General features: G+C 48.0%; 1 protein-coding gene across 3 annotated transcripts; it reads right to left on the bottom strand.

Annotated features, from left to right (window-relative positions):
- Positions 1-345: 345 nt before the first annotated feature.
- Positions 346-20787, bottom strand: ZNF135 (zinc finger protein 135). Of its 3 annotated transcripts, NM_001076816.1 has the most exons (5): positions 19884-19902; positions 16500-16584; positions 11336-11462; positions 10525-10620; positions 7348-9754 (listed from the first exon to the last, which is right to left on the bottom strand). In NM_001076816.1, exons 2-5 carry the CDS (start codon positions 16530-16532, stop codon positions 8037-8039), a joined length of 1974 nt encoding a protein of 657 aa, NP_001070284.1. In that variant the 5' UTR covers positions 16533-16584; positions 19884-19902; the 3' UTR covers positions 7348-8036. The 3 variants fall into 3 exon arrangements, with proteins under 3 accessions (XP_059732559.1, XP_059732558.1, NP_001070284.1); XM_059876576.1 differs by lacking the exon at positions 10525-10620 and having other exon boundaries at positions 346-9754; positions 19884-20787; XM_059876575.1 differs by lacking the exon at positions 19884-19902 and having other exon boundaries at positions 346-9754; positions 11336-13970; positions 16500-16585.
- Positions 20788-26587: the final 5800 nt, after the last annotated feature.

Here is a 26587-nt window from a genome sequence, read left to right as displayed (position 1 = left end):
CAGCACTGAATCCTCTGGCCGCTTCAGCGATACGGTGGGCGGGGAGCGAGGGCCTTTCAGGCAGCCACGAGCTCAGGGACTCACAGATGGGAAAGCAGACTGGGGACCACCCTGTCCCGCGCCATGGCCCTCAGCAACTGATCCTGCCTGAGTCCACAGCTCCCTCAGTTCGTCGATGATGGCATGCCCTTGCCCACTCCTCCCTGCTTGCCCAGACCCTCCATCCTCACCCATACCTGCTCCCGCAGCCATCTCCTTCTCTGAGCCCCATGAGTCAGGTCCATTCACGTGACCTTGTTTCAGGCAGCAGGAAGCGGCGGGAAAGCAAAGACAGCATGTGAGACGTTCACGAGAGAACTTCTCATTTGCTCCTTGGGGGCACTGCCATGTGGGACGAAAGCCAGCTGCAGAGGTTTATGGATCCTCGGGAGGGGTACCAGGCCTTCTCACCATAGCCCGCAGCTGTCAGTCATCCAGGAGCCAGCCAGGAGAGTGGCGTAGCTGGGGAGAGCCCTACTGCCTGTCACCCCAGGCACCCCGCAGCAAGGCTGGGGAAGAAACAGGCCTCACGCGGAGGGTGTGGGTGGGCAGGGCCCCAGGGTGTCTCCAGCAGGAGCAGCCGCCAGCAATGCCACACGAAGAAGGTGCTGCTGTGGCCAGGCAGGACCAGGGCACTTCAAGCCGTCTGCTGCCCTGCAGTACGTGAACCTGGGTGGGGGTCGGGGGTCCCAAGGGAAGCCAGGGGCCTGCAGGCCCTGTGGGGAGACCTGGCGGGGGGGACCTGCCATTTCACAGATCATCTCAAGAGCCACAGCAGGAAGCTCTAGGTGAGCAGGGCTGCTGGAAACGTCCACTTCAGCCTGGCCCTGGCCGGGCACCAGGAGACCATGAGAAGGAGTCTGTGCGTCTGAGAGGGCCCTGGGCCTCACCAGGCTGCACGTGGAGCCCGGGCCAGCAGAGGCTTGGCAGGTCCCAGAACACGTGGAAGGTGACGTTTGCCCTGTTCACTCTGAGGCAGAGATGGGCCACTTTGCTGTACGTGCGGGCACGGAGGACAGCTGCCTGCCTGAATGTTCCGAATCACACATCAGGTTCCTTCCAAACCCTTCTGTGCTTTCCTGTGGTGTCTGTGTGGGTGTAAGTCCGCCCGTTTTCTAAATGAGCTAATGTGGCTAAAGCAGGTAGAACCCTGGAAGGGCTGCGAGGAAGCCCTCGTCTTGCAAACAGAGCTAAAGAGGGCTGACCCTTGAACACAAGCCGTCAAGAATGAACGGACTCTGCTTTCGTCTATGCCCACTTCAGCACCACCCACACATTGGAACATTGGTCTCTGTGCAAAGTGTGTAATTGCCTTAAAGTGCATCATCTGCCAGCTCTTTCTCCAAGTCAGCCTTGTTTCTGTTCCTCTTGGTAGAACTTCTGAAGGCTGTTGTTCAAGCAGAAATCTTGCCAGCTGTTTTGGCCTTTTCATAAGCACGTGATGTCACATTCACGTCTGAATACTCAGTAGCATACTATTTTAGTTTAACTCACATGTCTTTATAGGTATGGAGTGGCTTATAAAGATCACAAAAACACTCAGAGCCTAGTAATGGAGTGTTTTCAAACCATGTTTCAGCTCATTAGTGAGTTGTGAAATCAAACCAGCAGGTGACCACCAACATTACAAAGTAATGACATAGAATAAAAAAGTCAAAATTCATAATATAGTAAAGGCAACTACTGTTTTATGAAACTTTTCAGCCATATATCTAAATATGAAAACTGGATGCCATGTAAAATGTGTATTTTACTTGGTAGGGAGTGGGGAGGATTGTGATTTAAAAAAAAACGAAAACACAAGTAAAGGCTGATGAGCTCTGTCTGCATGAACAAGGGGAACTTAACTCCTTGGGCTGCATAAGGTGATCTTTTGATTTCTGCCTTTAGTCTCAGATTGTAGCATTGTTCTTTTTTTTTTTTTGCCTGAGATAAACTTAACTGCTTTCTATAGATACCATTGCCTATTTCTGTCAGTTTTGGGGCAGGAAGTCTGTTGTTCAGTTGCTAAGTCATGTCTGACTCTTTGCAACCCCACGGACACCAGCATGCCAGGCCTGTCTGTCCTTCACTAGCTCCCAGAGTTGGCTCAAACTCATGTCCATTGAGTCGGTGATGCCACCCAACCATCTCATCCTCTGTCACCCCTTTGTCCTGCCTTCAATCTTTCCCAGCATCAGGGTCTTTTTCAGTGAGTCAGCTCTTCACATCAGGTGGCCAAAATATTAGAGATTCAGCTTCAACATCAACCTTCCAATGAATATTCAGGGTTGATTTCCTTTAGGATTGACTGGTTTGATCTTTCTGTCCAAGGGACTCTCAGGAGTCTTCTCCAGCAATACAGTTCTGTTGTAATCATGCCCAAATCACAGGGGCTTCATATAATCAAGGATTTATTTCCTCATTCACATCCCTGTCTTGTAGTTGTTGCTGCTGCTTGAGTGTCAGTGGGTTCATACAGAGTGTCAGAGTTTGTTTAGTCCCTAGGTCATGTCTGACTCTGCAAACCCCGTGGACTGTAGCCCACCAGGCTCCTTTGTCCATGGGATTTCCCAGCAAGAGTACTGCAGTGGCTTGCCATTTCCTTCTCCAGGGGTTCTTCCCAACTCAGGGATTGAACCTGTGTTTCCTGCATTGGCAGGCAGATTCTTTACCACTGAGCCACCAGGGAAGCCTGTTGTGTCAGAGGGTGCCTATGTTCAAAGGGACGGGGGAGGTAAAATCACATAAAAGGCAACCTGGCAAGATGGGAATGAATTCCAATGTGCTTAACTACCTTCTGTTATGGATGAGTCATGTGCTGCCATGCTCCCCCTCCCCAGTTCATGTGTTGAAGCCCTAAGCCATAATTCAGAGGTAGGGCCTTTAGGGAGATAATTCAGGTTAAATGAGGTCATGCAGGTGGGGCCTACTTCCATAGGACTGGTGGCCTCACAAGAAGTAGAAGAAAAAGCAAAGATTACTCTCTCTTGCCAAGTGTGCACAGAGGAAGTTAGAGAAAACGGTCTCACCAGAAACCAACCCTGACAGCACCTTGATCTTGGACTTTCAGCCTCTGTAACTCTGTAACTCCATAACTTGGACTTCCAGCTTCCAGCAATAAATTTCTGTTGTTTAAGCCAGCTGACCTGTTTGTTATGGCAGCCCAAGCAGACTAATACATGCCCCCATAATTGCCTGAGTTGATGAGCTTTGTAAATCAGTGTCAATCAGTGCAAACACTTGGAACACAAACAGCCCCATTGCTTAAGACTTACTTTGACACTTGTGTTTCTTGAAATGTAAAGACATGATGATTTTCCTAAAGAGTTAGTGAGGAGTGACTTCCCTGGTGGTCCAGTGATTAACACTCTGAGATTCCAATGCACAGGGCACGGGTCTGACCCCAGGTGGGGAACGAAAGTCCACAAACTGTGTGGCACGGCCAAAAATAATTTTTTTTTAAACAGTTAGCTGGGAGGTGGTGGGGCAGGGGAAGGAGAAAGCTGTATACATTGAGGCTGAAATCCTTCCTGGACCTATGTGGGATACTAAAAACAAAATAACTAGGATGTTCATTTACATGGAGTTAAATACCCAATTACAGAGGAACTAGGACCTGAATTTTGGTAGGGTCATTCAAAGGAATAATAAGCATAATGATAATTAAGAAGACTGTGTGGGAACACGGAAAAATATATTTCTAAGCACTGCTTAGTAAGTAAATTATAAATATTTATTTTGTTGTAACTATAAAACAGTGAATGTGGTCAAATCATAGCAGAGAAAGTGTAAAACTTAAAATAGTTTTTTGGAGTCATGGAATTTTGGTTATATTTGTTTTGCTTTTAATTATCTTGAAAATTATTTACTGGGCTTCTATAAAATTTACTTTCCACTATTTTGAAAAAACTTCTCCCAATCATGGAAAACTTAAAAAAAAAAAGAAGAAGAAGAAATATTTTCTCATGTTCCCAGAACATAGGAACTATTACTTTTGACTTTTGAGTGTATAGATGACTCGTTTTTCTGTGTACAATATTTGGTATGTATGTCTTCAGTGCATATATAAAATATATGAGCATCATCACTGTAAATGTGTCTCAAGTATCTTGAGTCAGGGATCAGTCCAGATTCATTGGATTCGAGGCTCACACGACTGAGGAGTGCCTCTTTGGGAGGAAAAATTTAAAATTGCCAAGATGAAATTAGGTATTAGACCTTGGAAGGGGGGCAGGAGTTAGTGAATGACCTTGGAGTATGACTTCTTTCACTTTTGTGACAAATCCATGAAACCCGAGCCTCAAAATATAACTTAACCCAGGACTCTCTTAGCCAACCAGCACCTGAGTGCATAGACAGGACAGTTTGCAGAAGTCTCAGTGATATCTACTAGCTCTCCAGCTCCAGCCTCTGGATGACAAAAAAAAAAAAACTCTCTTGAGAATTGTGCTACTGGGAGGGCACACAAAACTGAGACAACTCTCCGAGAACAACGCTGCCCGTGCCCCAGCCCCGCCGGAAGCAGCCTGCCCGGGAGTGTGGGTAAAGGGCCGTGGCTTCTGCAGGGGCGGTTCCGGTTTCCCCGTAGTGGAGACTTCTGAAACGGAGACTGGGGCAGATTAATCTTCCCGTTTTGTTTTGTTTTTTAACCAAATTTGTTCTCAGTGATTCATTTCCCTTCACGTTTGGATGTGAGGTAAGACCCTCAGCACAGACTCCTAATGCCTGAGCCAACTCACTTTTCCCCTGATATTAACAAATGGGGACATTTGGCGATATTTTTCTCTTTGTAGAATCAAATCATCCATTGGTTTGTTTCACCATGTCTTGGACAGGATGGTAATAGTAGAGGAACAGCAAACACATCCTAAATTTCTTTTAGCAGGTTTGTTTTCATAATGGTTTGAGAAAAGCAACTCTGGAACTATTTTACAAGTATTTTAGAATTCAGCAAATTAGTGCTTTTATGGGGGTAATCAGCATTCTATTGAAAGTGAAGTCGCTCAGTCGTGTCCGACTCTTTGCGACCCCATGGACTGTAGCCTACCAGGCTTCTCAGTCCATGGGATTTTCCAGGCAGGAGTACTGGAGTGGGTTGCCATTTCCTTCTCCAGGGGATCTTCCCGACCCAGGGATCGAACCCAGGTCTCCCGCATTGTAGGCAGACGCTTTACCCTCTGAGCCACCAGGGAAGCCCCATTCTATTGAAAACGGACTTAAAAATGTGAGGGAATCATAGATTGGATTTGGAGGCATTTCTGTACATGTGTACGCACCCATGTACCTTTTAGTATGAATCTGTGTTCATATGTGTGCCTTTATTTCCTAGCAAAACACGCTCCTGGCACTCAGATTTGGTCCTGAATAGCGCCCCCCTCTAAACGGAACCAGTTCTTTGGAAGTGGAGAATTATGGCTGATTACAGGGTTAGTAACCAGATGAGCTTGTAAATGTTCTGAAAAGAAAGGAAGTCTTCAGAAAATGATGGAGGCATGTCACAGGGATGCCAGGAACTTTCCTGAAGGGACTCTCATTGGCCACTTCTGGGACAACGTAAGCACCAAAAAGACTAAGAACAGCAATGCCATAAAACAGGTGTTCACCAAGGCATCACGGCAAATCGCTGAAAAAACTGACAAACCACAAGTGCAGAGGCTCCTCATGTGAGCCCCCTCCCAACTCCCAATCCACCATACACAATAATCCAGATGTTAATATCTCTGGCCAGTTTTCACTTTGTCTCCTTTCTATTCTGACTACTTTGTTTCCGATCTTCCCAGCACATCTGATTTCTTTGAGGACAAGAAACTGCACAAAGATAGAAGCACAGGGAAACAGCGGAGGATACATGGGAGGAAAAAGACACCTGGCCAAAGGATCAAGGCTCTTGAGCTGCCCTGTTCAGTACAGCTACTGGCTGGCTATGTGTGGCAAAAGAGCACTTGAAACATGGTCACAGCAAATTAATATGTACTGCATATGTCAAACACACTGGATCTCAAAGACACAGTATACTGAAAAAGCACATTATCTCATTAGTGCCTTTTTATATTAACATGTCAAAGTGGCAACATTTGTGATATATGGGAAAAATAGTAAATTAGTTTCACCTGTGTCCTCTTGCTTTTTAAACTGGACTACTACAATATATTTAATTTACATCTCTGGCTTACGTTGTTTCAATTGGGGAGTGTTGCTATGCACTACGTATTGATTCATAAGTGGTTTTTATCAATTTTTAAAAATACTTATTTGGTTATGTCGGGTCTTAGTTGCAGCATGCAGGATTAGCTGTTCCAAGGCATGTGGGATCTTAGTTCCCCAACCAGGGATCAAACTTGCATCCCCTGCAATGCAAGGTGGATTCTTAACCACTGGACTGCCAGGGAAATCCCCTTAAATGGTTTTCAAATGGCTCAAATTAATTCCATAAAGAAGAGGCATTCCACAAGGGTACTGAAGAACAGTATTGAAGACCATTTGCAAACATGGTCCCCTCCAATGGAGAAATTTCAAGTTAACTGGAAACATATTCCAGCATTGTGATTTGAAAAATCAAACTGATTGATATAACCCTAACTGATGGTTAGTTACCAAAATTAGCCAATGCCATTTACACTTGGGTTCTAATGAGGGTGACAAGTCACTGTCTAAGGATCATGGTTGTCAGGGCAACTGCTATTAGTGGATTCAGGGTTCAGTGAAATACTATAGACTCCCTTCTAGTTGAATTTTATAAAAACAAAATCTTAATAAACACTAGGATAAAGAGTCAATTAAAAAAAAACAGCTCAAAAAAGATTAACTTGTACATTTCTCAAGAGATAAATCTTACAAAACATAAGCTCCCAACGTGGATGTGCACTTGCCCATGAGATGGTGGCTCTGTTGTTGTTTAGTTGCTAAGTTATGTTTGACCCTTTTACAACCCCATGCACTGTAGCCTACCAGGCTCCTCTCTCCATGGGATCTCTCAGGCAAGAATACTGGAGTGGGTTGCCATTTCCTTCTCCAGGAGAGCTTCCTGACCCAGGGATCAAAACAGCATCTCCTGCTTGGTAGGTGGATTCTTGAACATTGAATCATCTGGGAGGCCCCAAGATGATGACTTAACAAAGATAAAACCTTTTTGTGAAACAGCAACATCTGCATTTCTAATGCCTTTGAGTCTGGTAGAAAATGTTATAGCAAGAACAAAGCAGTAAAAGCCATCTCAGAATCTGCAAGATTCTGTGGAAGGGGCTCTACCTTTCAAGTCTTCCTATACAAATCCTTTCAGTTCCATTACATATAAAAATTAACTTATTGCCACATAATGCATACAACTATTTTAAAATCTGTTTATAGTACATGGATAATTATCATATGGCATTCACATTTGTGAGGCTGGTGGCCATGTACCTTGTTCAAACAATTACACACCAATCAGAAAATTTTGTGCTGAGATATTTGAATATTCATGATTCCATAAAAATGCCACTGTCATGTCTGGAACATTCTGCCATATTGGTTTTAGCAAATATGAAAGTCAACTTGCACTTTTCATAAGCACCTGAAGAATGTCATGTGCAATAATGACAAGTTCTGACTGCATCTGATTCTTTTATATGAAAGGCATTTGCTGAGTTTCTCACCACTTTGAAAATGTCTGGTTTAGAATATGGTGACTTCTTAGAAGCCACCCCATGTCCATTACATTTTTTCCATTTCTCCCTTTTGTAGGTTCTATAGTGAAGCATTGGTGGGCACTCATGGCTGGAGGTTCTCAACAGTGATTAACTTCACACTTCCCTACTGTCTGGATGACTGGCTATCTGGGATGGATGACCCAGAGCTTGCTGTTCCCACAATCATTTCTGTAAATGTCAACTCTGTGTGGGAGTCTTAGGGTGTGTTGAGCACAAAGGCTTGTTTACAGTGTACTGTTTATCAGGAGTATGACTGGGTCAAATGGAGTAAGTGATGTGCTATGGCTTAAGGCGTTGCTGGGTCCCAGCACACACACCAGAGTGGGCCTACCCAGTATGAGTTCTCTGGTGTTTGATAAAGGAGGAGCTGTGTGTGAAGGCCTTCCCACAGTCCCTGCACTCATATGGCTTCTCTCCTGTGTGGATCCTCTGGTGCTGAGTGAGGTGGGTGCGCTGCCTGAAGGACTTCCCACAGTCCTGGCAGTCGTAGGGCTTTTCCCCAGTGTGCGTCCTCTCGTGTTGGCTGAGTGATGAGCTGTGGCTGAAGGACTTTCCACACTCGTTGCACCCATAGGGTTTTTCCTTGGTGTGAATCCTCTGGTGTTCTATGAGGAGGGAGCTCTGGCTGAAGGCTCTGCCACACTGATTACACTCATAGGGCTTCTCTCCCGTGTGGATCCGCTGGTGTTGAATGAGTGGAGCAAGCTGGCTGAAGGCTTTGCCACACTCGTTACACTCATAGGGCTTCTCCCCAGTGTGGATCCGCTGGTGTTTGGTCAGGGATGAGCTGTGGCTGAAGGCCTTGCCGCAGTCACTACACTCGTAGGGCTTCTCCCCCGTGTGGGTTCTCTGATGCTGAGTGAGGTGTGTGCTCTGCCGGAAGGCCTTCCCACACTGACTGCACGCATAGGGTTTCTCGCCTGTGTGCGTCCGCTCGTGCTGGCTAAGCGATGAGCTGTGACTGAAGGCTTTCCCACACTCGTTGCACCCGTAGGGCTTCTCTCCTGTGTGGATCCTCCGATGCTCAGTCAGGAGTGTGCTCTGGCTGAAAGCCCTCCCGCACTCACTGCACTCATAAGGCCGCTCGCCCGTGTGTATCCTCTGATGCTGAATCAGTGGTGTGATCTGGGTGAAGGCTTTTCCACATGCCTGGCACTCGTAGGGCTTCTCCCCAGTGTGGATCCGCTGGTGTTTCGTCAGGGATGAACTGTGGCTGAAGGCCTTGCCACACTCTCCACACTGGTACGGCTTCTCCCCGGTGTGGATTCGCAGGTGCTGGGTGAGATGGATGCTCTGTCGGAAGGCCTTCCCACACTGACTGCACGTGTAGGGCTTCTCACCTGTGTGCGTCCGCTCGTGTTGGCTGAAGGACGATCTAAAGCTGAAGGATTTCCCACACTCACTGCACTCATAGGGTTTCTCACCTGTGTGAGTCCTCTGGTGCTGGATCAGTGGGGCAATTTGGTTGAAGGTCCTCCCACACTGAGCACACTTGTAAGGCTTCTCACCAGTGTGGATCCGCTGGTGTTTGGTAAGTGCCGAGCTGTTTCGAAAGCCTTTTCCACATTCAGGACATTCATAAGGCCTCTCTCCTGTGTGTGTTCGGTGGTGTTCAATGAGTGCTAAGCTGTGACTAAAGGCCTTTCCACATTCCTGACATCCATAGGGCTTCTCTTTTGCACAGGTTTTCTGTTGAGCATTTGAGTCTGGATTCTCCCTTTGTCCATGTGTCCCCCACGTTGGGGCACCCTGCCTTTCAGGAGTCATTGGTTGAGTTGGGAGATCTGGCCTCAAACTCAAGTTTTCCCCACACCCATCCCCTTGCTGCTGCTCCTCTGTCAGTGTCTTTACAAGTGTGCAGGCTGCCTGTACCACACAGCTATCTGACTTCTCAGGGCCCTGTTCCCTGTGGCCTGCAGCACCTTCATCCTTAGAGTGCCACAGACTTTCCTGTAGGAACCTTTCTACCAGGGCACTGTTGGGTATTTCTTCAGTTACACCTTGATTTTCAGTTGATAGCTTGCTTTGGGGTCTGGTTTCCAAATCTGTAAGAAGCAGAGAAATGGAAATGTCCCCTAATCCTGGTTCTGAAGGAAGTCTGTGTGTGTGTTGCGGGGAGGGGGGGGGGGGGATGGTGAGTGGACAGAAGAATAAAACTCATAGTTCTGAAAGGTCCAGGGCATAGGCAGCTTTGTCCATTAAAAAGTACATTTTTACAAGTCAGGGAAGGACACACTGAGAATAATCATGGGTGGGGCACTGGTTTAGGGGGTGTGGATGGGGTGTTCAGGGGAGTACAGAGAATGAGGGCAGGAGAGGATGCTGAGGAGAAAGCACTCATCCAGGGAAACTATCAACAGATGTCCTGGGCCTGGAGTACCCCTGGCCCAGAGCACAGCTCAATGGATGTGTTGAAGGAGGAAACAAATGCATTTCCTCCTCCTCCCTTCTGGCCCTGAGATCTGACTGTCTCTGTACAGCCATGACCTCAGTGCCTGACATCCCCACCCTGACACCAGACTTGCTTAAAAGTATGATGTGGGCACCTTTCCCATTTGTTACACTCCAGTGAAAAGTTATATAGAAAAGCTCAAGCAAGATGTGGTTGGCAGAACAGAGACTCCCAAACATATCCACGTCCTCATCCCTGGAGACTTTGAATTTGAGGTTACCCTTCTCACAGCAGAACAGGTGCTTGGTGAATGTTCCCTGAGAGACTGAGTTGTCAATTTGCTCTGAAGAACCAAGGGTGGGTATGGAGAGAGAAGCTGGGGGGTGAACAGGCTCCCCCCAGACTGCAGGGCTTTCATCTCACCTGGGCACACACCTCGGGGGCCTCCCTTGTCCGCTGCCCACAGCTCTGCCTCCTGCTCCAGCAAGGAGATGACATCCGGCTTTGGGAGCCAGTGTCCTGCTCAGAGGGAGACCCACGCAGTGAACATCTGTGTCCTAGGAGCCTCCCTAACCCTCTGCCCACACCTTCAGTCTTCCAGGACCACGTGTCTGGGGTTCTGGGAGGACACGGTTGTTGTAACAGCTTCTGCCCTTCCTTAGAGGCCCCTTCCCCCCACTCAGTCCCTGACCCCATCCCTAGCCCCAGGGTAGCCAATCAGAGCTCTGCTTCTTCCTTTGCCTCGTGGCAACAATGACCAGCATGGAGGGGACCTGGCTGCCAAACCAAGACAACCTAGGGGCCTTCTATGGGCGCCCGGGACACAGACCCTGTCTCTCCTGCTGGTCTCAAGCCCAGGAGAGGCACACTGTTAGCGGTCTCATCACCTTCAGGGGGCCCATCTGTGAACGGAGGATGAAAGAGGCATGGGGGGAGGAGGGGGTTCCCCACAGCACCAAAGGCAGATCCAAGTCTGCCCTGGGGTTCCGCAGTCACAGGACCGATATGTCCCTCTTACCCCAGCACCTTCTGCTTCTGGTGCTGTTCACTCGGATCTGTATTTGCAACCAAAACGCTATAACTGATGTTACCTACACTAAAACAGTCGGGTCCCTGAAGCCTAAGACACAGCCCAGATATCTCCATTTAAGGCCTAGATGTACGCCCACTTTTATCCCAGGAAAATGAGAACCTGTGCTGGGGGCAGATCGTCAGGGCATGGGGGTGGCCTCACCCACAGAGACCAGGAGCCCGAAGGTCTCCAGCATCACATCTCGGTACAGGGTCCTCTGGGCCGGCTCCAGATGCCCCCACTCCTCCTGGGTGAAGTCCACGACCACATCCTCAAAAGTCACTTGGTCCTGAAACATCACACACATGCATCCTCAGAGTCCCCAGTGTGACTGTCGGGAGCGAGCAGCTGGCAAACAGGGGCCTCAGCCACGTAGTTGAGAGGATCAGGGGATTTGGGTCAGGTTTCCCTTGGGCGGCCAGGAGCCCTGCTGGAGGAGAGACTCTTGAGATGAAAAAATGAGGAGTAACAGTGAAGAGGACGCTGGTCCTGACATGCTGGGGTCACAGGAAGGGTGCTGGCGTGGGTGTCCCTCAGGGAGAAGGCAGGGAAGCAGCACCTAGAAAACTGTCAGGCTGTTTCCCTGCCTCACCCTTTGGCCAAAATCACATCTGAGGGGTCCGTGGTGTATACAGAATGAAACAAAGCCCTCTTTAAGAGATAAGAGGGTCCAAGCTGCCAGAAGCCATTTTCCAGAGACTGGGAGAACGTTAAGTATCTTGCCCAAAGGTATAAAGCTAGTAAGCGGCAAGTCCAAGGGTTGAATCTGGGAGATTTTATTAAGAATCTGTTTACTGTGCAAATTAAATTCAAGTACATGAAGATCCATGCATTAGTGGAATGTCAGTGTGGTAGTGGGAGCATTTCAAAGCAATGGGGAACACTGGGGCAACTAGCCCTTTGGGGGAAAAACAGTAGATCTCTACCTCATACCATAAATAAATTCGAGAAATCTTAAAGAGATGAATATTGAAAAAGGAAAAAGTTGGAAAAGTATAGACCATTAATTTAATAAATGGGTGGCAGAGAAAGTCTTCACAAATAAAACAGAAGTTAGAAAGAAGAAAAATGAGTTTGGTAGGAAGAACTGTGTCTCTACCATCCCAGGATTACATAGCAAGGAGGAATTAGGATGGCAGATGGAATTAAGGTTGATAGTCTGCTGACCTTCAGAGACGGCAATGGCACCCCACTCCAGTACTCTTGCCTGGAAAATCCCATGGACGGAGGAGCCTGGTGGGCTGCAGTCCATGGGGTCGCTAAGAGTCAGACACGACTGAGCGACTTCACTTTCACTTTTCATTTTCATGCATTGGAGAAGGAAATGGCAACCCACTCTGGTGTTCTTGCCTGGAGAATCCCAGGGATGGGGGAGCCTGGTGGGCTGCCGTCTGTGGGGTTGCACAGAGTCAGACACGACTGAAGTGATTTAGCAGCAGTAGCAGCAGCAGTCTGCTGACCTTAAAATAAGGAGGTTATCCTGGAATATCTAGTGAGCCCAGTGTAATCACAAGGGTCTTTCAATGAGGAAGAGGCTGAAGAGTCAGCCTCACAGTAATGGTATGTGAGGAAGACTCAAATGGCTGAAGCTGTCTTAGAAGATGGAAGGGGCCAGGAGCCAAGGAATGTAGGAGGTATCTAGAAGCTGGAAAAGGGAAGGCAGCAGATTCTCTCCTAGAGCTGCCAGAAGCAACACAGCCCTGCGGACACCTTGACTTCAGCCTAAGGAGACGTATTTCAGACTTCTGGTCTCCAGAAGTATAAAACAATAAATTTGTGTGTTTTTAAGCCACTAAGTTTGTTGGGATTTGTTACAGAATCAACAGGAAAATGATACATTCAGCAATCACAATTCATGATTTCTAGATGACAGTGTTTACAAGCCACAAGGACCATAACAGCAGAATGAATATTTGCAACATAAATGGACGGAAAAGGATGACTGGCCAGCACACGCAAAGAGCTGACAGATCAGTAGCAAAAGGCAAACAACAGGACAGAGAGTCCGGCCCTTCTGAGAAAGGGGTGGCTGAGTACCCAGGCATGGGTTACTTGCACAACGGACAGGATTTTAAACATACATACAGCAGTTATGCTGGCAATTCCACTTCCCCATCCCCCAAGAACCTCGCTCCTTTGCTGCACTGTCTATACGTGACAGACAACTGGTAACAGCCTAGACACCTGTCATGTGGGAGCAGCCAAAGTTGGTGTCTGGAAAGCCTGCAGCCATGCACAAGATGGGGGCACTGACACGCACAGCTGGGGAATAACCTTCCAGGTGGAAAAATCCCGGGGCGAGGGGGGGGACATCACCAGCACAGTGCTATTTATGTGAAACAAAACAGAGTTCTAGTTCCTACTTGTCTGGAAACGTGTATATTAGCACCGGAAAGTGAGGAGCAGAGAGCGACAACAGCGGCAGCTTTGGACAGAAGCCTAGGAGGCTTGAGAACAAGGGGCTTTCTAAGTCTGCCTGGCACTTTCGCAAGGAGAAGATCATTATGGGACTGTGTGGTCTTAAAAAGCAGCCAACCATGGAAGACACCAGAGTTCTGACACACCAAGAACTTTAGATTTCTGAACCTTAAAAAAAACATTCAGAGCAAACATGCAGATGGTGCTGAGAGATGCACATGGATCGCTCACTTAATAGCCCCAGCCATGGGTGATCACATCCAGGGAGGACGACAATGGAGTCGCCCAAAACCACCCGGAGAGAGGGCGGAGCCAGGATTTGACCTTAGGAAGTCTGGGTCCATCGATTGCCTGTTGGCCATGGGGCTAAGCCAATTCCCTGAAAGACAAGTGAGAGAAAAGCAGGCTCCAGAGGTCGGAATGGGAGTTCTGGGCCTGGGGGGTAGGCAGGGGACTTGCACCCTCCTATCTGGTTCCTCCTTGGACAAACAAGAACCCCTGAGATGTCACAGCAGAATCGACTTAGGGAGCCCCAGAGGGGCTGCGAACCCCACGCCTCAGGTGGACCATCCACTGGTGTCCATATGTGCAGGCACCAGGCTGCACACTCACAAAATCTACACAGTGCATAAACAATGCCTGAACACAAAGAGGAACCTTGGAGAGAAAGAGCAATGGAGAGTGGCCAGAAAAATGAAATGGTGGGGATATCCAGGGGCAGGACCCCCGTACTGCATGATCCAGGAATCCTACTCCCGGGTATGTATCTGAAGAAAACAAACAACAGTAATTCTAAAAGACATATGCACCCCCGTGTTCACAGCAGCAGTATTTACAATTGCCAAGATTAGATGAGGAAGTAACCCAAGTGTCCATCAGCAGATGAACCAGTAAAGAAGACTCGGTACACACGTGCACACCTACACTCACTGGAATGCTGCCCAACCGTAAAAATGAAATTTTGCCATTTGCCACAACACGGATGGACCTGAAGGGTATTATGTTTATTGAAACAAGCCAGAAAAAGATAAATACTGATCATTCTCTCACATATGGAGTCTAAAAATAAACCAGTGAACAAACAAAACAACAACAGACTCACAAATGAGAATAAGGCCAGTTTCTTCCGTTATCAGGTGGGGAATTTATGCCTTTTTTCCACAAGGCGCATGAGGTTTGGGCACTCACATCCTCCACAACAAGATTTTCACATCACTGAAGCAAGTATTATGGATGGCCAGAGTGGAGGGTGGAGTTAAGGACTTGGCCACGTGGAGGGGTGGCCAGGGACACAAGGCCGCCCACTTCCTGGACCCTGGTCTCCCGGCAGAATCCTCCTCTGCTAGAGATTCTCCCACCAGAACGGCCTGGTGGGGCGAGGGTGGGGTGGTGATGTGAAGACTGGCGGTGCATCCACTTGGTGGAGATTCCAACCCCAGCCCCAGGTATCTTTGCACTACACTCCGCCCCTCTGGCTTCATCTGCAATTTGCTGGAAGCTCCCTGAGAAGGCTATTGGGAGGAATGAGGGAAGTCACAGGAAGTGTGCCCAGGACTCGGCACATAGTGGTTGCTTTACCTGCAGACCCAGCTTCAAATTATGCTGAGGGCAGGGCGGGGTGGTTTTCTTTTCTCTCACCAACCCTTCCTGCTTGCTCCACACTTTCAAGACTCATTAGATCTTGCTCAGTTATCTGCAGTCCTACTGAGCACAGGTCTGGACACTGCAGAGGCTGTGGAGACAAGACACACACACACACACACGCGCGCTCGCTCGCTCTCTCTCTCTCTCTCTCTCTCCTCTCTCTCTCTCTCTCTCTCTCTCTCTCTCTCTCTCTCTGCCTCCTGCTGCTGTGTGCTAGCTGCTGGGTTGGGGAGGGAGCAAAAATGCAAACTCCAGAAGGGCTCGGTGTTCTGGGGAAAGCGGGAGGGATGCTGCTGCAGCAGCACCAGAGGGACCTGGAGGAAGAGGCACGAAGGAGCAGGACGTGCGAGGGGCCCTGGGGCCTCAGGCGTCAATGCTCAGGCCTAGCTCGACCGCTCCCAGCTGCGTCACTTGCCCCCGTGCCTTGGTCCCTCCTCATCCCGCCTCGTGGGACTGATGTAGAGGTCGAACCCAGTGAAACATGTCCAGCACTGACCAGTGTTCAGAACACTCAGTCTTCACCCATTCTCCGTGTGCCTACTGTGTGTCAGTCCTTTGCACATGGTAAAATGGCCAGAACTGCTTCCTAAGGCCTCGGGCCCCTGCAGCTGGCCTAGGAGACCTGGCTCTCCATCTTCCTGCCACATGTGTGCCTGGTCTTCACATTAAGTTCCCACCCCAGGCCTCTGCTCCTGTTGTCCCCTCCACCTGCAGCATTCTGCCTGTGGGCTTGACCCCACCCTCTCCCTTCCTGCAGGTCTCTGCCTGGGGGCCACGCCTCACGGAGGCCTTCTGACGCCCAAGCCCACCCTCTTTGGGGGCTTATTTCCCTGCCCAACACATGGTACATTTACATTCCTCATGAGCTCTGTGAGCCGCAGGGTGGAGATTTCCTGTCTGTTTCCTCACCTGCAGTACCTGGAACAGTGCCTGCTCGCGAGCAGTGCTCAGCACACGTTGGCCAAGTGACTGGAGGGAGTGTGAGCTGGGAGAACAGACTCTGAGCCCTGTGTTGAGAAAGTTCCAGGCCCGTCAGTGGGATGGATGAGCGATGTCTGCCAGGGTGGCACAGGGCAGGGGTGGGGCAGTGGGACCCAGCTGGTCTTCTCGGAGTGGCAAGCTAAGATGTGGAGGGACGTGGAGCTGATGAAAGCACAGGCCGGGCTGGGGACAGGGTGAGGGCAGAGGCCCTGAACGCAGAACGAGCCTGGTGGGGACGACGGGTGGAGCCTGAGGGCCGGGTGGGAGGTGGCACTGTACTCACCGGGTCCCCGGCAGTGAGGAGCCCAGCGGTCATTCCCTCCTCCTCGGGCCTTTCGCAGGAACAGTCAGCTCCTCTGTAGGCAGTTCTGGAGGGAAAGGGGATATGAGAGACGGGGCAAGTGACAAGTGACCCAGGCCCCGAAAGGGCTGTGTCACGTAGAAGGAACTCCGTGCCCAGGTGGGATGCAATAGGATTGCCACCTCAGCGTGGCATTTCTTGAGCTCCTGCTGTGAGCCTGATGCTATTCCAGGTGCTGCTGAAGGAAGACCTCATTCCAGACAGGGAGACTGACGGCCAGAGGGGCAAGGGGCGCAGCCCAGGTCGCACGGATGATGCCCAGGGTGATAACTCTGTTACTATGCAGAAGGCAGAGACCCCAGGCAATACTGGGTCTCTGGCACTCTTTGGCATGCCTGTTTCTACAAAAGGATTTTCCTCTTATAAAATGAGGATGGTGACCCAGGATGGAGCTTACGAGAATTAAAATGTAAAAAGGCGGGGTTCCCTGGTGGGCTAGTGGTTAGGATTCTGGGCTTTTACTGCCGTGGCCTGGAGTTTAATTCATGGTTGGGGAACTGAGATTCCGTGAGCCATGCAGTGCGGCTAAATAAATAAGTAAATAAACAAAATGTGAAAGGAGCTGAAGATAGAGCTCAGCAAGCAGCAGAACACAGAGGAAGGTGACTGCTGTTGGGGGAAAGCTAATGGCTTCAGTGAGCATCTATTTAGCATCTGCTACATGCACAGCCTTATTCGCAGTGATTTACAAGCTCATCCCTGGCTGATTGCCAAATGAAACTCAGGCCAAAGGCAGGATGTGTTTCCCTTATCTCTGGACTGTCCTTTAAGGACCCTGCCTATGCACCCGATTCTGCCCCAGCCACTCTGCCCATTTGTTTTCATTGTAGTTTCCTGGATGGGAGTTATCATATTCAGTGATATTTTATGGCTTATCATCCTCTCCCTGACTCTCCTGTGGCATCCAGGGCGGAGACAATGTTGGGGATATAGGACAAGGGCCTGGCACCCAGGACATGTAAACACTTGCTTGTTGAAATAATGAAGGAACCTGGATGGTGCCCGGAATGCAGCTGATGCTCAATAAGATTTTAATTTGTCTGTTTCCTGGGTCCCGTGTGGTTAAGATCAAAATTCATTGCTTTGGGTCTCCTTTACCTTTATTCTTTATGCAAAGAAATAGAGGAAAACAACAGAATGGGAAAGACTAGAGATCTTTTCAAGAAAATTAGAGATACCAAGGGAATATTTCATGCAAAGATGGGCTCGATAAAGGACAGAAATGGTATGGATCTAACAGAGGCAGAAGATATTAAGAAGAGGTGGCAAGAATACACAGAAGAACTGTACAAAAAAGATCTTCACAACCCAGATAATCACGATGGTGTGATCACTCATCTAGAGCCAGACATTCTGGAATGTGAAGTCAAGTGGGCCTTAGAAAGCATCACTACAAACAAAGCTAGTGGAGGTGATGCAATTCCAGTTGAGCTATTTCAAATCCTGAAAGATGATTCTGCGAAAGTGCTGCACTCAATATGCCAGCAAATTTGGAAAACTCAGCAATGGCCACAAGACTGGAAAAGGTCAGTTTTCATTCCAACCCCAAAGAAAGGCAATGCCAAAGAATGCTCAAACTACCACACAATTGCACTCATCTCACACGCTAGTAAAGTAATGCTCAAAATTCTCCAAGCCAGGCTTCAGCACTACGTGAACCGTGAACTTCCAGATGTTCAAGCTGGTTTTAGAAAAGGCAGAGGAACCAGAGACCAAATTGCCAACATCCGCTGGATCATGGAAAAAGCAAGAGAGTTCCAGAAAAACATCTATTTCTGCTTTATTGACTATGCCAAAGCCTTTGACTGTGTGGATCACAATAAACTGTGGAAACTTCTGAAAGAGATGGGAATACCAGACCACCTGACCTGCCTCTTGAGAAACCTATATGCAGGTCAGGAAGCAACAGTTAGAACTGGACATGGAACAAGAGACTGGCTCCAAATAGGAAAAGGAGTACGTCAAGGCTGTATATTGTCACCCTGCTTATTTCACTTATATGCAGAGTACATCATGAGAAACGCGGGGCTGGAAGAAGCACAAGCTGGAATCAAGATTGCCAGGAGAAATATCAATAACCTCAGATATGCAGATGACACCACCCTTATGGCAGAAAGTGAAGATGAACTAAAAAGCCTCTTAATGACAGTGAAAGAGGAGAGTGAAAAAATTGGCTTAAAGCTCAACATTCAGAAAACGAAGATCATGGCATCTGGTCCCATCACTTCATGGGAAATAGATGGAAACAGTGTCAGACTTTATTTTTCTGGGCTCCAAAATCACTGCAGATGGTGACTGTAGCCATGGAATTAAAAGACGCTTACTCCTTGGGAGGAAAGTTATGACCAACCTAGATAGCATATTCAAAAGCAGAGACATTACTTTGCCAACAAAGGTCCGTCTAGTCAAGGCTATGGCTTTTCCAGTCGTCATGTATGGACGTGAGTGTTGGCCTGTGAAGAAAGCTGAGCCCTGAAGAATTGCTGCTTTTGAACTGTGGTGTTGGAGAAGACTCTTGAGAGTCCCTTGGACTGCAAGGAGATCCAACCAGTCCATTCTAAAGGAGATCAGTCTGGGATTTCTTTGGAAGGAATGATGCTAAAGCTGAAACTCCAGTACTTTGGCCACCTTATGCAAAGAGTTGACTCATTGGAAAAGACTCTGATGCTGGGAGGGATTGGGGGCAGGAGGAGAAGGGGACGACAGAGGATGAGATGGCTTGATGGCATCACTGACTCGATGGACGTGAGTCTGAGTGAACTCCGGGAGTTGGTGATGGACAGGGAGGCCTGGCGTGCTGCGATTCATGGGGTCGAAAAGAGTCGGACACGACTGAGCGACTGAACTGAACTACCTTTATTCTTTACGGACAGAAGCCCCTCAAGAAAGCGAGGTTCCAGAGCTGACATGGTGGGGCTTCGTCCTTCCCCACCTCCAAACGTGGGAGGTCTCGCCCAGTCCGGGGAGGAATGCAGGTCAGGCTGCTCCAGGCTCTGAGGAGTCAGGCCAGCTAATCTCTATGACTACGCTCCTGAAGCCAAAGACCTCAATCCCTTCCACCAAAGTCGTGACCCAATCCCCGCCCCAACTCCTCCCCTCGGACACTGACACCCGTCTCGAATCGGGCCCCGCCCACTCGGCCCAGGCCACACCGCCCACAGCGACCCAAACTAGGCCGAAGCAGTAAAAGGCATGCGACACAGGCGCGCGCGGCTACATACACACCCTGGCCGGAGTCCCAGGGAAGACCCTGGACCCGCGCTCCGCCCGGCCTCCCGTACCCCGGCCAACCCAAACCTCACTTACCGCCGGACTGTAGGACAAAGGCTGAGGCTGCCACGGAGCGCACTGCGCCTGCGCACCGACGCTGAACTACACCTCCCAGAGGGCGGCGCGCGCCTCTGAGCGTCTTCCGCTCGCCACGCCCCCTCCTGGGTGGCTGAGGTTAAGGGGCTCTGAATCTTGGCTCCGCCTTGTTTTCCACCCAGGAATCCTCTCGTTCCGCACTCCTTGGAGGAGTGGCAGGACGAAGGCCACGCCCGCTGCTGGCCGAGATTGCGCCTAGCTGGACGGGCGCCGAACTACAACTCCCAGAGGGTGGTGCTCTCACCTCCGGTCGTTTCTCAGCTCGTCCCACCCCTCCTGGGACGGAGGCTGAGATGTTCGAACCCCTCTGAGCCTCACTCCTAGGACTGGAGCGGGAGGTTGCGACCGCGTCGGTCTGGGAGTGCGCCTGCGCGGAGGGCGCGGACCCGCATCGCCCAGGGCCACTCGCGGTTTCCCTGGGCGTCTATTCCCGCCCGTGGGATTCCTCTGGTACCTGAATTCGAGTCCTAACACCTCTGTGTCCCCATCATAAATATTCCGTGCCGCCAGTGCGGTGAGGCGCCTTGTGATTGTAGCCCGGCGCTCAGTAGGTGCCAGTATTTAGTACAGGGTTATAAGAAACATGGATATTTGAAAACTGCTTTACGCACTGCTTCGTAATGGTCAGAACTGTGCGTTTCAATAGCAGCATCAGTTCAGTTCAGTCGCTCAGTCGTATCCGACTCTTTGCGACGCCATGAATTGCAGCACGCCAGGCCTCCCTGTCCATCACCAACTCCCGGAGTTTGCCCAAATTCACGTCCATCGAGTTGGTGACTCCATCCAGCCATCTCATCCTCTGTCGTCCCCTTCTCCTCCTGCCCCCAATCCCTCCCAGCATCAGTCTTTTCCAATGAGTCAACTCTTCGCATGAGGTGGAGTTTCAGCTTCAGCGTCAGTCCTTCCAAAGAACACCGAGGACTGATCTTTAAAATGGACTGGTTGGATCTCCTTGCAGTCCAAAGGACTCTCAACAGTCTTCTCCAATACCACACTTCAAAAGCATCAATTATTCAGCGCTCAGGTTTCTTCACAGTCCAACTCTCACACCCATACATGGCCACAAAAAACCATAGCCTTGACTAGACAGACCTTTTTTGGCAAAGTAATGTCTCTGCTTTTGAATATGCTATCTAGGATGGTCATAACTTTCCTTCCAAGGAGAAAGCGTCTTTTAGTTTCATGGCTGCAATCACCATCTGCAGTGATTTCTAGAGTCCCCCAAAATAAAGTCTGACACTGTTTCCTCTGTTTCCCCATCTATTTACCATGAAATGATGGGTCCAGATGCCATGATCTTCATTTTCTGAATGTTGAGCTTTAAGCCAACTTTTTCACTCTCCTCTTTCACTGTCATTAAGAGACTTTTTAGTTCCTCTTCACTTTCTGCCATAAGGGTGGTGTCATCTGCATATCTGAGGTTATTGATATTTCTCCCGGCAATCTTGATTCCAGCTTGTGCTTCTTCCAGCCCAGCGTTTCTCATGATGTACTCTGCATATAAGTGAAATAAGCAGGGTGACAATATACAGCCTTGACGTACTCCTTTTCCTATTTGGAGCCAGTCTCTTGTTCCATGTCCAGTTCTAACTGTTGCTTCCTGACCTGCATATAGGTTTCTCAAGAGGCAGGTCAGGTGGTCTGGTATTCCCATCTCTTTCAGAAGTTTCCACAGTTTATTGTGATCCACACAAAGGCTTTGGCATAGTCAATAAAGCAGAAATAGATGTTTTTTCTGGAACTCTCTTGCTTTTTCCATGATCCAGCGGATGTTGGCAATTTGGTCTCTGGTTCCTCTGCCTTTTCTAAAACCAGCTTGGACATCTGGAAGTTCATGGTTCACGTAGTGCTGAAGCCTGGCTTGGAGAATTTTGAGCATTACTTTACTAGCGTGTGAGATGAGTGCAATTGTGTGGTAGTTTGAGCATTCTTTGGCATTGCCTTTCTTTGGGATTGGAATGAAAACTGACCTTTTCCAGTCTTGTGGCCATTGCTGAGTTTTCCAAATTTGCTGGCATATTGAGTGCAGCACTTTCACAGAATCATCTTTCAGGATTTGAAATAGCTCAACTGGAATTGCATCACCTCCACTAGCTTTGTTTGTAGTGATGCTTTCTAAGGCCCACTTGACTTCACATTCCAGAATGTCTGGCTCTAGATGAGTGATCACACCATCGTGATTATCTGGGTTGTGAAGATCTTTTTTGTACAGTTCTTCTGTGTATTCTTGCCACCTCTTCTTAATATCTTCTGCTTCTGTTAGGTCCATACCATTTCTGTCCTTTACCGAGCCCATTTTTGCATGAAATATTCCCTGGGTATCTCTAATTTTCTTGAAGAGATCTCTAGTCTTTCCCATTCTGTTGTTTTCCTCTATTTCTTTGCATTGATTGCTGAGGAAGGCTTTCTTATCTCTCCTTGCTATTCTTTGGAACTCTGCATTCAGATGCTTATATCTTTCCTTTTCTCCTTTGCTTTTCACTTCTCTTCTTTTCACAGCTATTTGTAAGGCCTCCCCAGACAGCCATTTTGATCTGATAGATAGAGTGCCTGATGAACTATGGACAGAGGTTCGTGACATTGTACAGGAGACAGGGATCAAGACCATCCCCATGGAAAAGAAATGCAATAGCAGCATAGTATTCATAGTATTCACCCAGGTCGGAGAAGGCGATGGCACCCCACTCCAGTACTCTTGCCTGGAAAATCCCATGGACGGAGGAGCCTGGTAGGCTGCAGTCCCTGGGATCGCTACGAGTAGTACACGACTGAGCGACTTCACTTTCACTTTTCACTTTCATGCATTGGAGAAGGATATGGCAACCCACTCCAGTGATCTTGCCTGGAGAATCCCAGGGACAGAGAAGCCTTGTGGGCTGACATCTATGGAGTCGCACAGAGCAGGGACACGACTGAAGAGTCTTAGCAGCAGCAGCAGCATTCACCCAGGTGGCGCTAGTGGTAAAGAACGTGCCTGACAATGCAAGAGTCGCGGGTTTGATCCCTGGGTGGGGAAGATCCTTTGGAGCAGGAAATGGCAACCCACTCCAGTATTCTTGTCAGAAGAATGCCTTGGACAGAGAAACCTGGGGGGCTACAGTCCAGGGACCCGCAAAGAATGGGACAGGACTGAAGCGATTTAGCACCTGCACATAGAATGCAAAGCTTCAGTGGCTTTGTTGGCTCAGTTGAGGCGCTCAGTCGTGTCCGACTCTTTGCAACCCCATGAATCACAGCACGCCAGGCCTCCCTGTCCATCACCAACTCCCGGAGTTCACTCAGACTCACATCCATCAAGTCAGTGATGCCATCCAGCCATCTCATTTTCTGTCGTCCCCTTCTCCTCCTGCCCCCAATCCCTCCCAGCATCAGAGTCTTTTCCAATGAGTCAACTCTTCGCATGAGGTGGCCACAGTACTGGAGTGGCTCAGTGGTAAAGAATCTGCCTGCAATGCAAGAGATGCGGGTTTGATCCCTGGGTGGTGAAGACCCCTTGGAGTAGGAAACTGCAACCCACTCCAATATTCTTGCCTGGAAAATTCCACTAACGGAGGAGCCTGGCAGGCAACAGTCCGTGGGGTTGCAAAGAGTCAGATGCCACTGAGCATGAGTACATTAAAAATTGACGTCCACGCACATGACTGAATTCGCCATATGGTGAACACTGACAGAGGCCAACCAGGTGGCATGCTCAGGGTACAGCAGCCAAGTGTACAAGGTGAGACTGTTCACCATTCCCCTACTTGAGCTGGACTTATTTTCAGTAATGCATGTGAACATCCAGTGGAGCAAGAATCTAACCAAGGCTGAGACACCTGCCTTTGCCCTTTTAAGAGGGATTGATTGATTCAGATAAGTTGGGGCTTGCATGATGGATCTGAAGCTGAGAAAACGTTTCAAGCCAAGGGCATCTTTTCTTTTGGAAAAACTCTGATGCTGAAAACAGCAGACAATAAGAATTCTTATGTTAGGGAAAAATATAGCTGGTGACATCTTTTTTTACACATAACAGGTAAAAGATTTGGCTGGTTCACACATGAGTGAAAGATTTCAAATCTAGTAAGCCTTATAACAGTGGTTGTTATGAAATGTGTCTGATCGGAATGCTCTCATGATGCAAGCTCTAGTTTTTCTTTTAAGGTGTTATTTAGAGACTATAAAGGATCATATTTGTGATTGTCATACTGAAAACTACTCTTCTGTCTGAAGTAAGAAAGCTTTAAAGTGTTCATAAAATGTCAATTACCATTTCCCTCACCTGCAAATCCAAATGAAAAATAAGACTGTTTTCTTTTTTCTTTCATAAAATGTGTACCCCTTTTCTCCCCAGTTTCCTTTTACCCGATCAAAAGGCATGAAAACTTCCCATGTGGCACTAGTGGTAAAGAATCCATCTGCCAATGCAGGAGATATGAGAGACGTGGTTTCAGCCCCTGGGTTGGGAAGACCGCCTGAAGGAGAAAATAGCAACCCACTCCACTATTCTTGTCTGGAAAATCCCATGGAGAAAGGAGCCTGGCAAGCTACAGTCTATGGGGTCACAGAGTCAGTCACGACTGAAGCAACTTAGCATAAACTCACTCATGACGACATCTTTGCTTAAAAAAATTGTTTCTGGCTGTGCTGGGTTTTCATTGCTGTGCGAGCTTTCCTCTAGTTGCAGTGCATGGGCTTCCTATCATGGTGGCTTCTTTTGTGGAGCATGGACTCTAGGGTGTTGTTTTAATGAGTATTTTTCAATGAACTTAAGTGGCCATCAAAAGTCCAAAGGATAAACAAATTGTGGTATAGTCATTCAATGGGAAACTATACAGCAGCGAAAATAAATGAAATTGAGTCTCACATATCAAAAAGGATAAATTTTTGGACTCTCCTGGAGGTCTAGTGCTTAGGAATCCATGCTTCCACTGCAGGGGGCTGGGTTTAGTCCCTGGTTGGGGAACTAAGATTCCGACAGGTAACCTGGCAAAACAAACAACAGCAACAAAAAACCCTACACAAAGCCAAAAGAATAAATCTTGTAATGATAAATTTATGGAGCAAAAAATGCAAGTTGTAGATGAAATTCGATGCTTTTATATGCATGCAAAAAGTGCTTTGTATTGTTATGAAACAACACATTGTAAACTTTCAGGAAACACATGGCGTGATTCACATCTCATTCAGGACAGTGGCTCCCCTGGAAGAAGGGGGGTTTCTATTCCAGAGGGGAATGTTTTTCAGTAGCTACGTTGTGTCCGACTCTTTGTGACCCCATGGACTGCAGCACGCCAGGCTTCCTTGTCCTTCACTATTTCCTGGAGTTTGCTCAAGTTGGTGATTGTATCCAACCATCTCATCCTCTATCTCCTTCTCTTTCTACCCTCAATCTTTCCCAGAATCAGAGTCTTTTCCAATGAAGAGAGGGGAACAAAGGGGTTTAGGCCTGTAGGTTGATGTTCTTTTTCATTTTTTTTATTCAGCTTAGGAGTCTTTTCACAGGTTTCATTGAATCTCTTACAAATTTTTGTCTTACATATTTTTCTTAAAAGAAAAAGGAGCAGACATCTAACATTAAATTCCAGGGACAGGAGAAATTGGATGCTGAATGTTGAACTGGTGGCAAAGCAGACCTGTGAAAGGGGAGCCTCTGCATGGTCACCAGCTATAGAGAAACATCTTGACTTTCACCTGGGGGCAAGGAGGGGTACTCAGAATCCCAAGTGCTGACCTTTGTGACTTTTAGAATATTAGCTGGAGAAAATGAGTTAATCCTAGGGTTTGAGAGCATGAGGTATTACATTGGTGCAAATGTACTTGCAGTTTCGGACCATGAATTTTAAATCATTATACTGGGCTCAAAACATCTTTATTAATCCAAATAGGAAACATTACAATCAAGATTTTGCCAATGAGAAAAGTTTGCTTATTCTTATAATATAAAAATCCACGCTTTAGGAGTCAATGCACTCTTGGAAAGCATTTTCTGCATCCTGCTGTTTGTGGAAGTGGTTTTCCTGCAAAAAGTTCTCAAGATGCTTGAAGAAGGGGTAGCTGATTGGCCAGAGGTCAGGTGAATACAAATGATGGGGCAAAACTCTGTAGCCCAATTCATTCAGTTTTTGAAGCCTTGGTTATCTCATGTTTGGTCAGGCATTGTCATAGACAACTGAACCTTTTCTGTTGACTAATGCCGGCTACAGGTGTTGCAGTTTTTGGTGTGTTTCATACATTTGCTGAGCATACTTCTCAGATGTAATGATTTCACCAGGATTCAGAAAGCTGTAGTGGATCAGGCCAACAGTAGACCACCAAATAGTGACCATGACCCTTTTTTGGTGCAAGTTTGCCTTTGGGAAGTGCTTTGGGGCTTTTCAGTCCAACCATTGAGCTGGTCATTGCTGGTTATCATATAAAATCCACTTTTCATTGCATGTCACAATCCAATCAAGAAATGGTTCACTGTTGCACAGAATAAGAGGACACTACAAAACAACATTTTTTTTTTTTGTCAGCTCATGAGGCATCCACTGATGGATGTTTTTCACATTTCCAATTTGCTCCAAATGCCAAACAACCATAGAATGGTTGACGTTGAGTTCTTTGGCAACGTCTCATGTAGTTGTAAAGAATCAGCTTCGATGATGCTCTCAGTTGGTGTCAAC

The sequence above is a fragment of the Bos taurus genome, chromosome 18 (assembly GCF_002263795.3).
Source record: "Bos taurus isolate L1 Dominette 01449 registration number 42190680 breed Hereford chromosome 18, ARS-UCD2.0, whole genome shotgun sequence".
NCBI classification, from domain to species: domain Eukaryota; kingdom Metazoa; phylum Chordata; class Mammalia; order Artiodactyla; family Bovidae; genus Bos; species Bos taurus.
Note: the sequence above shows the minus strand (reverse complement) of the source record. Positions and strands in the feature narration are given on the sequence as shown.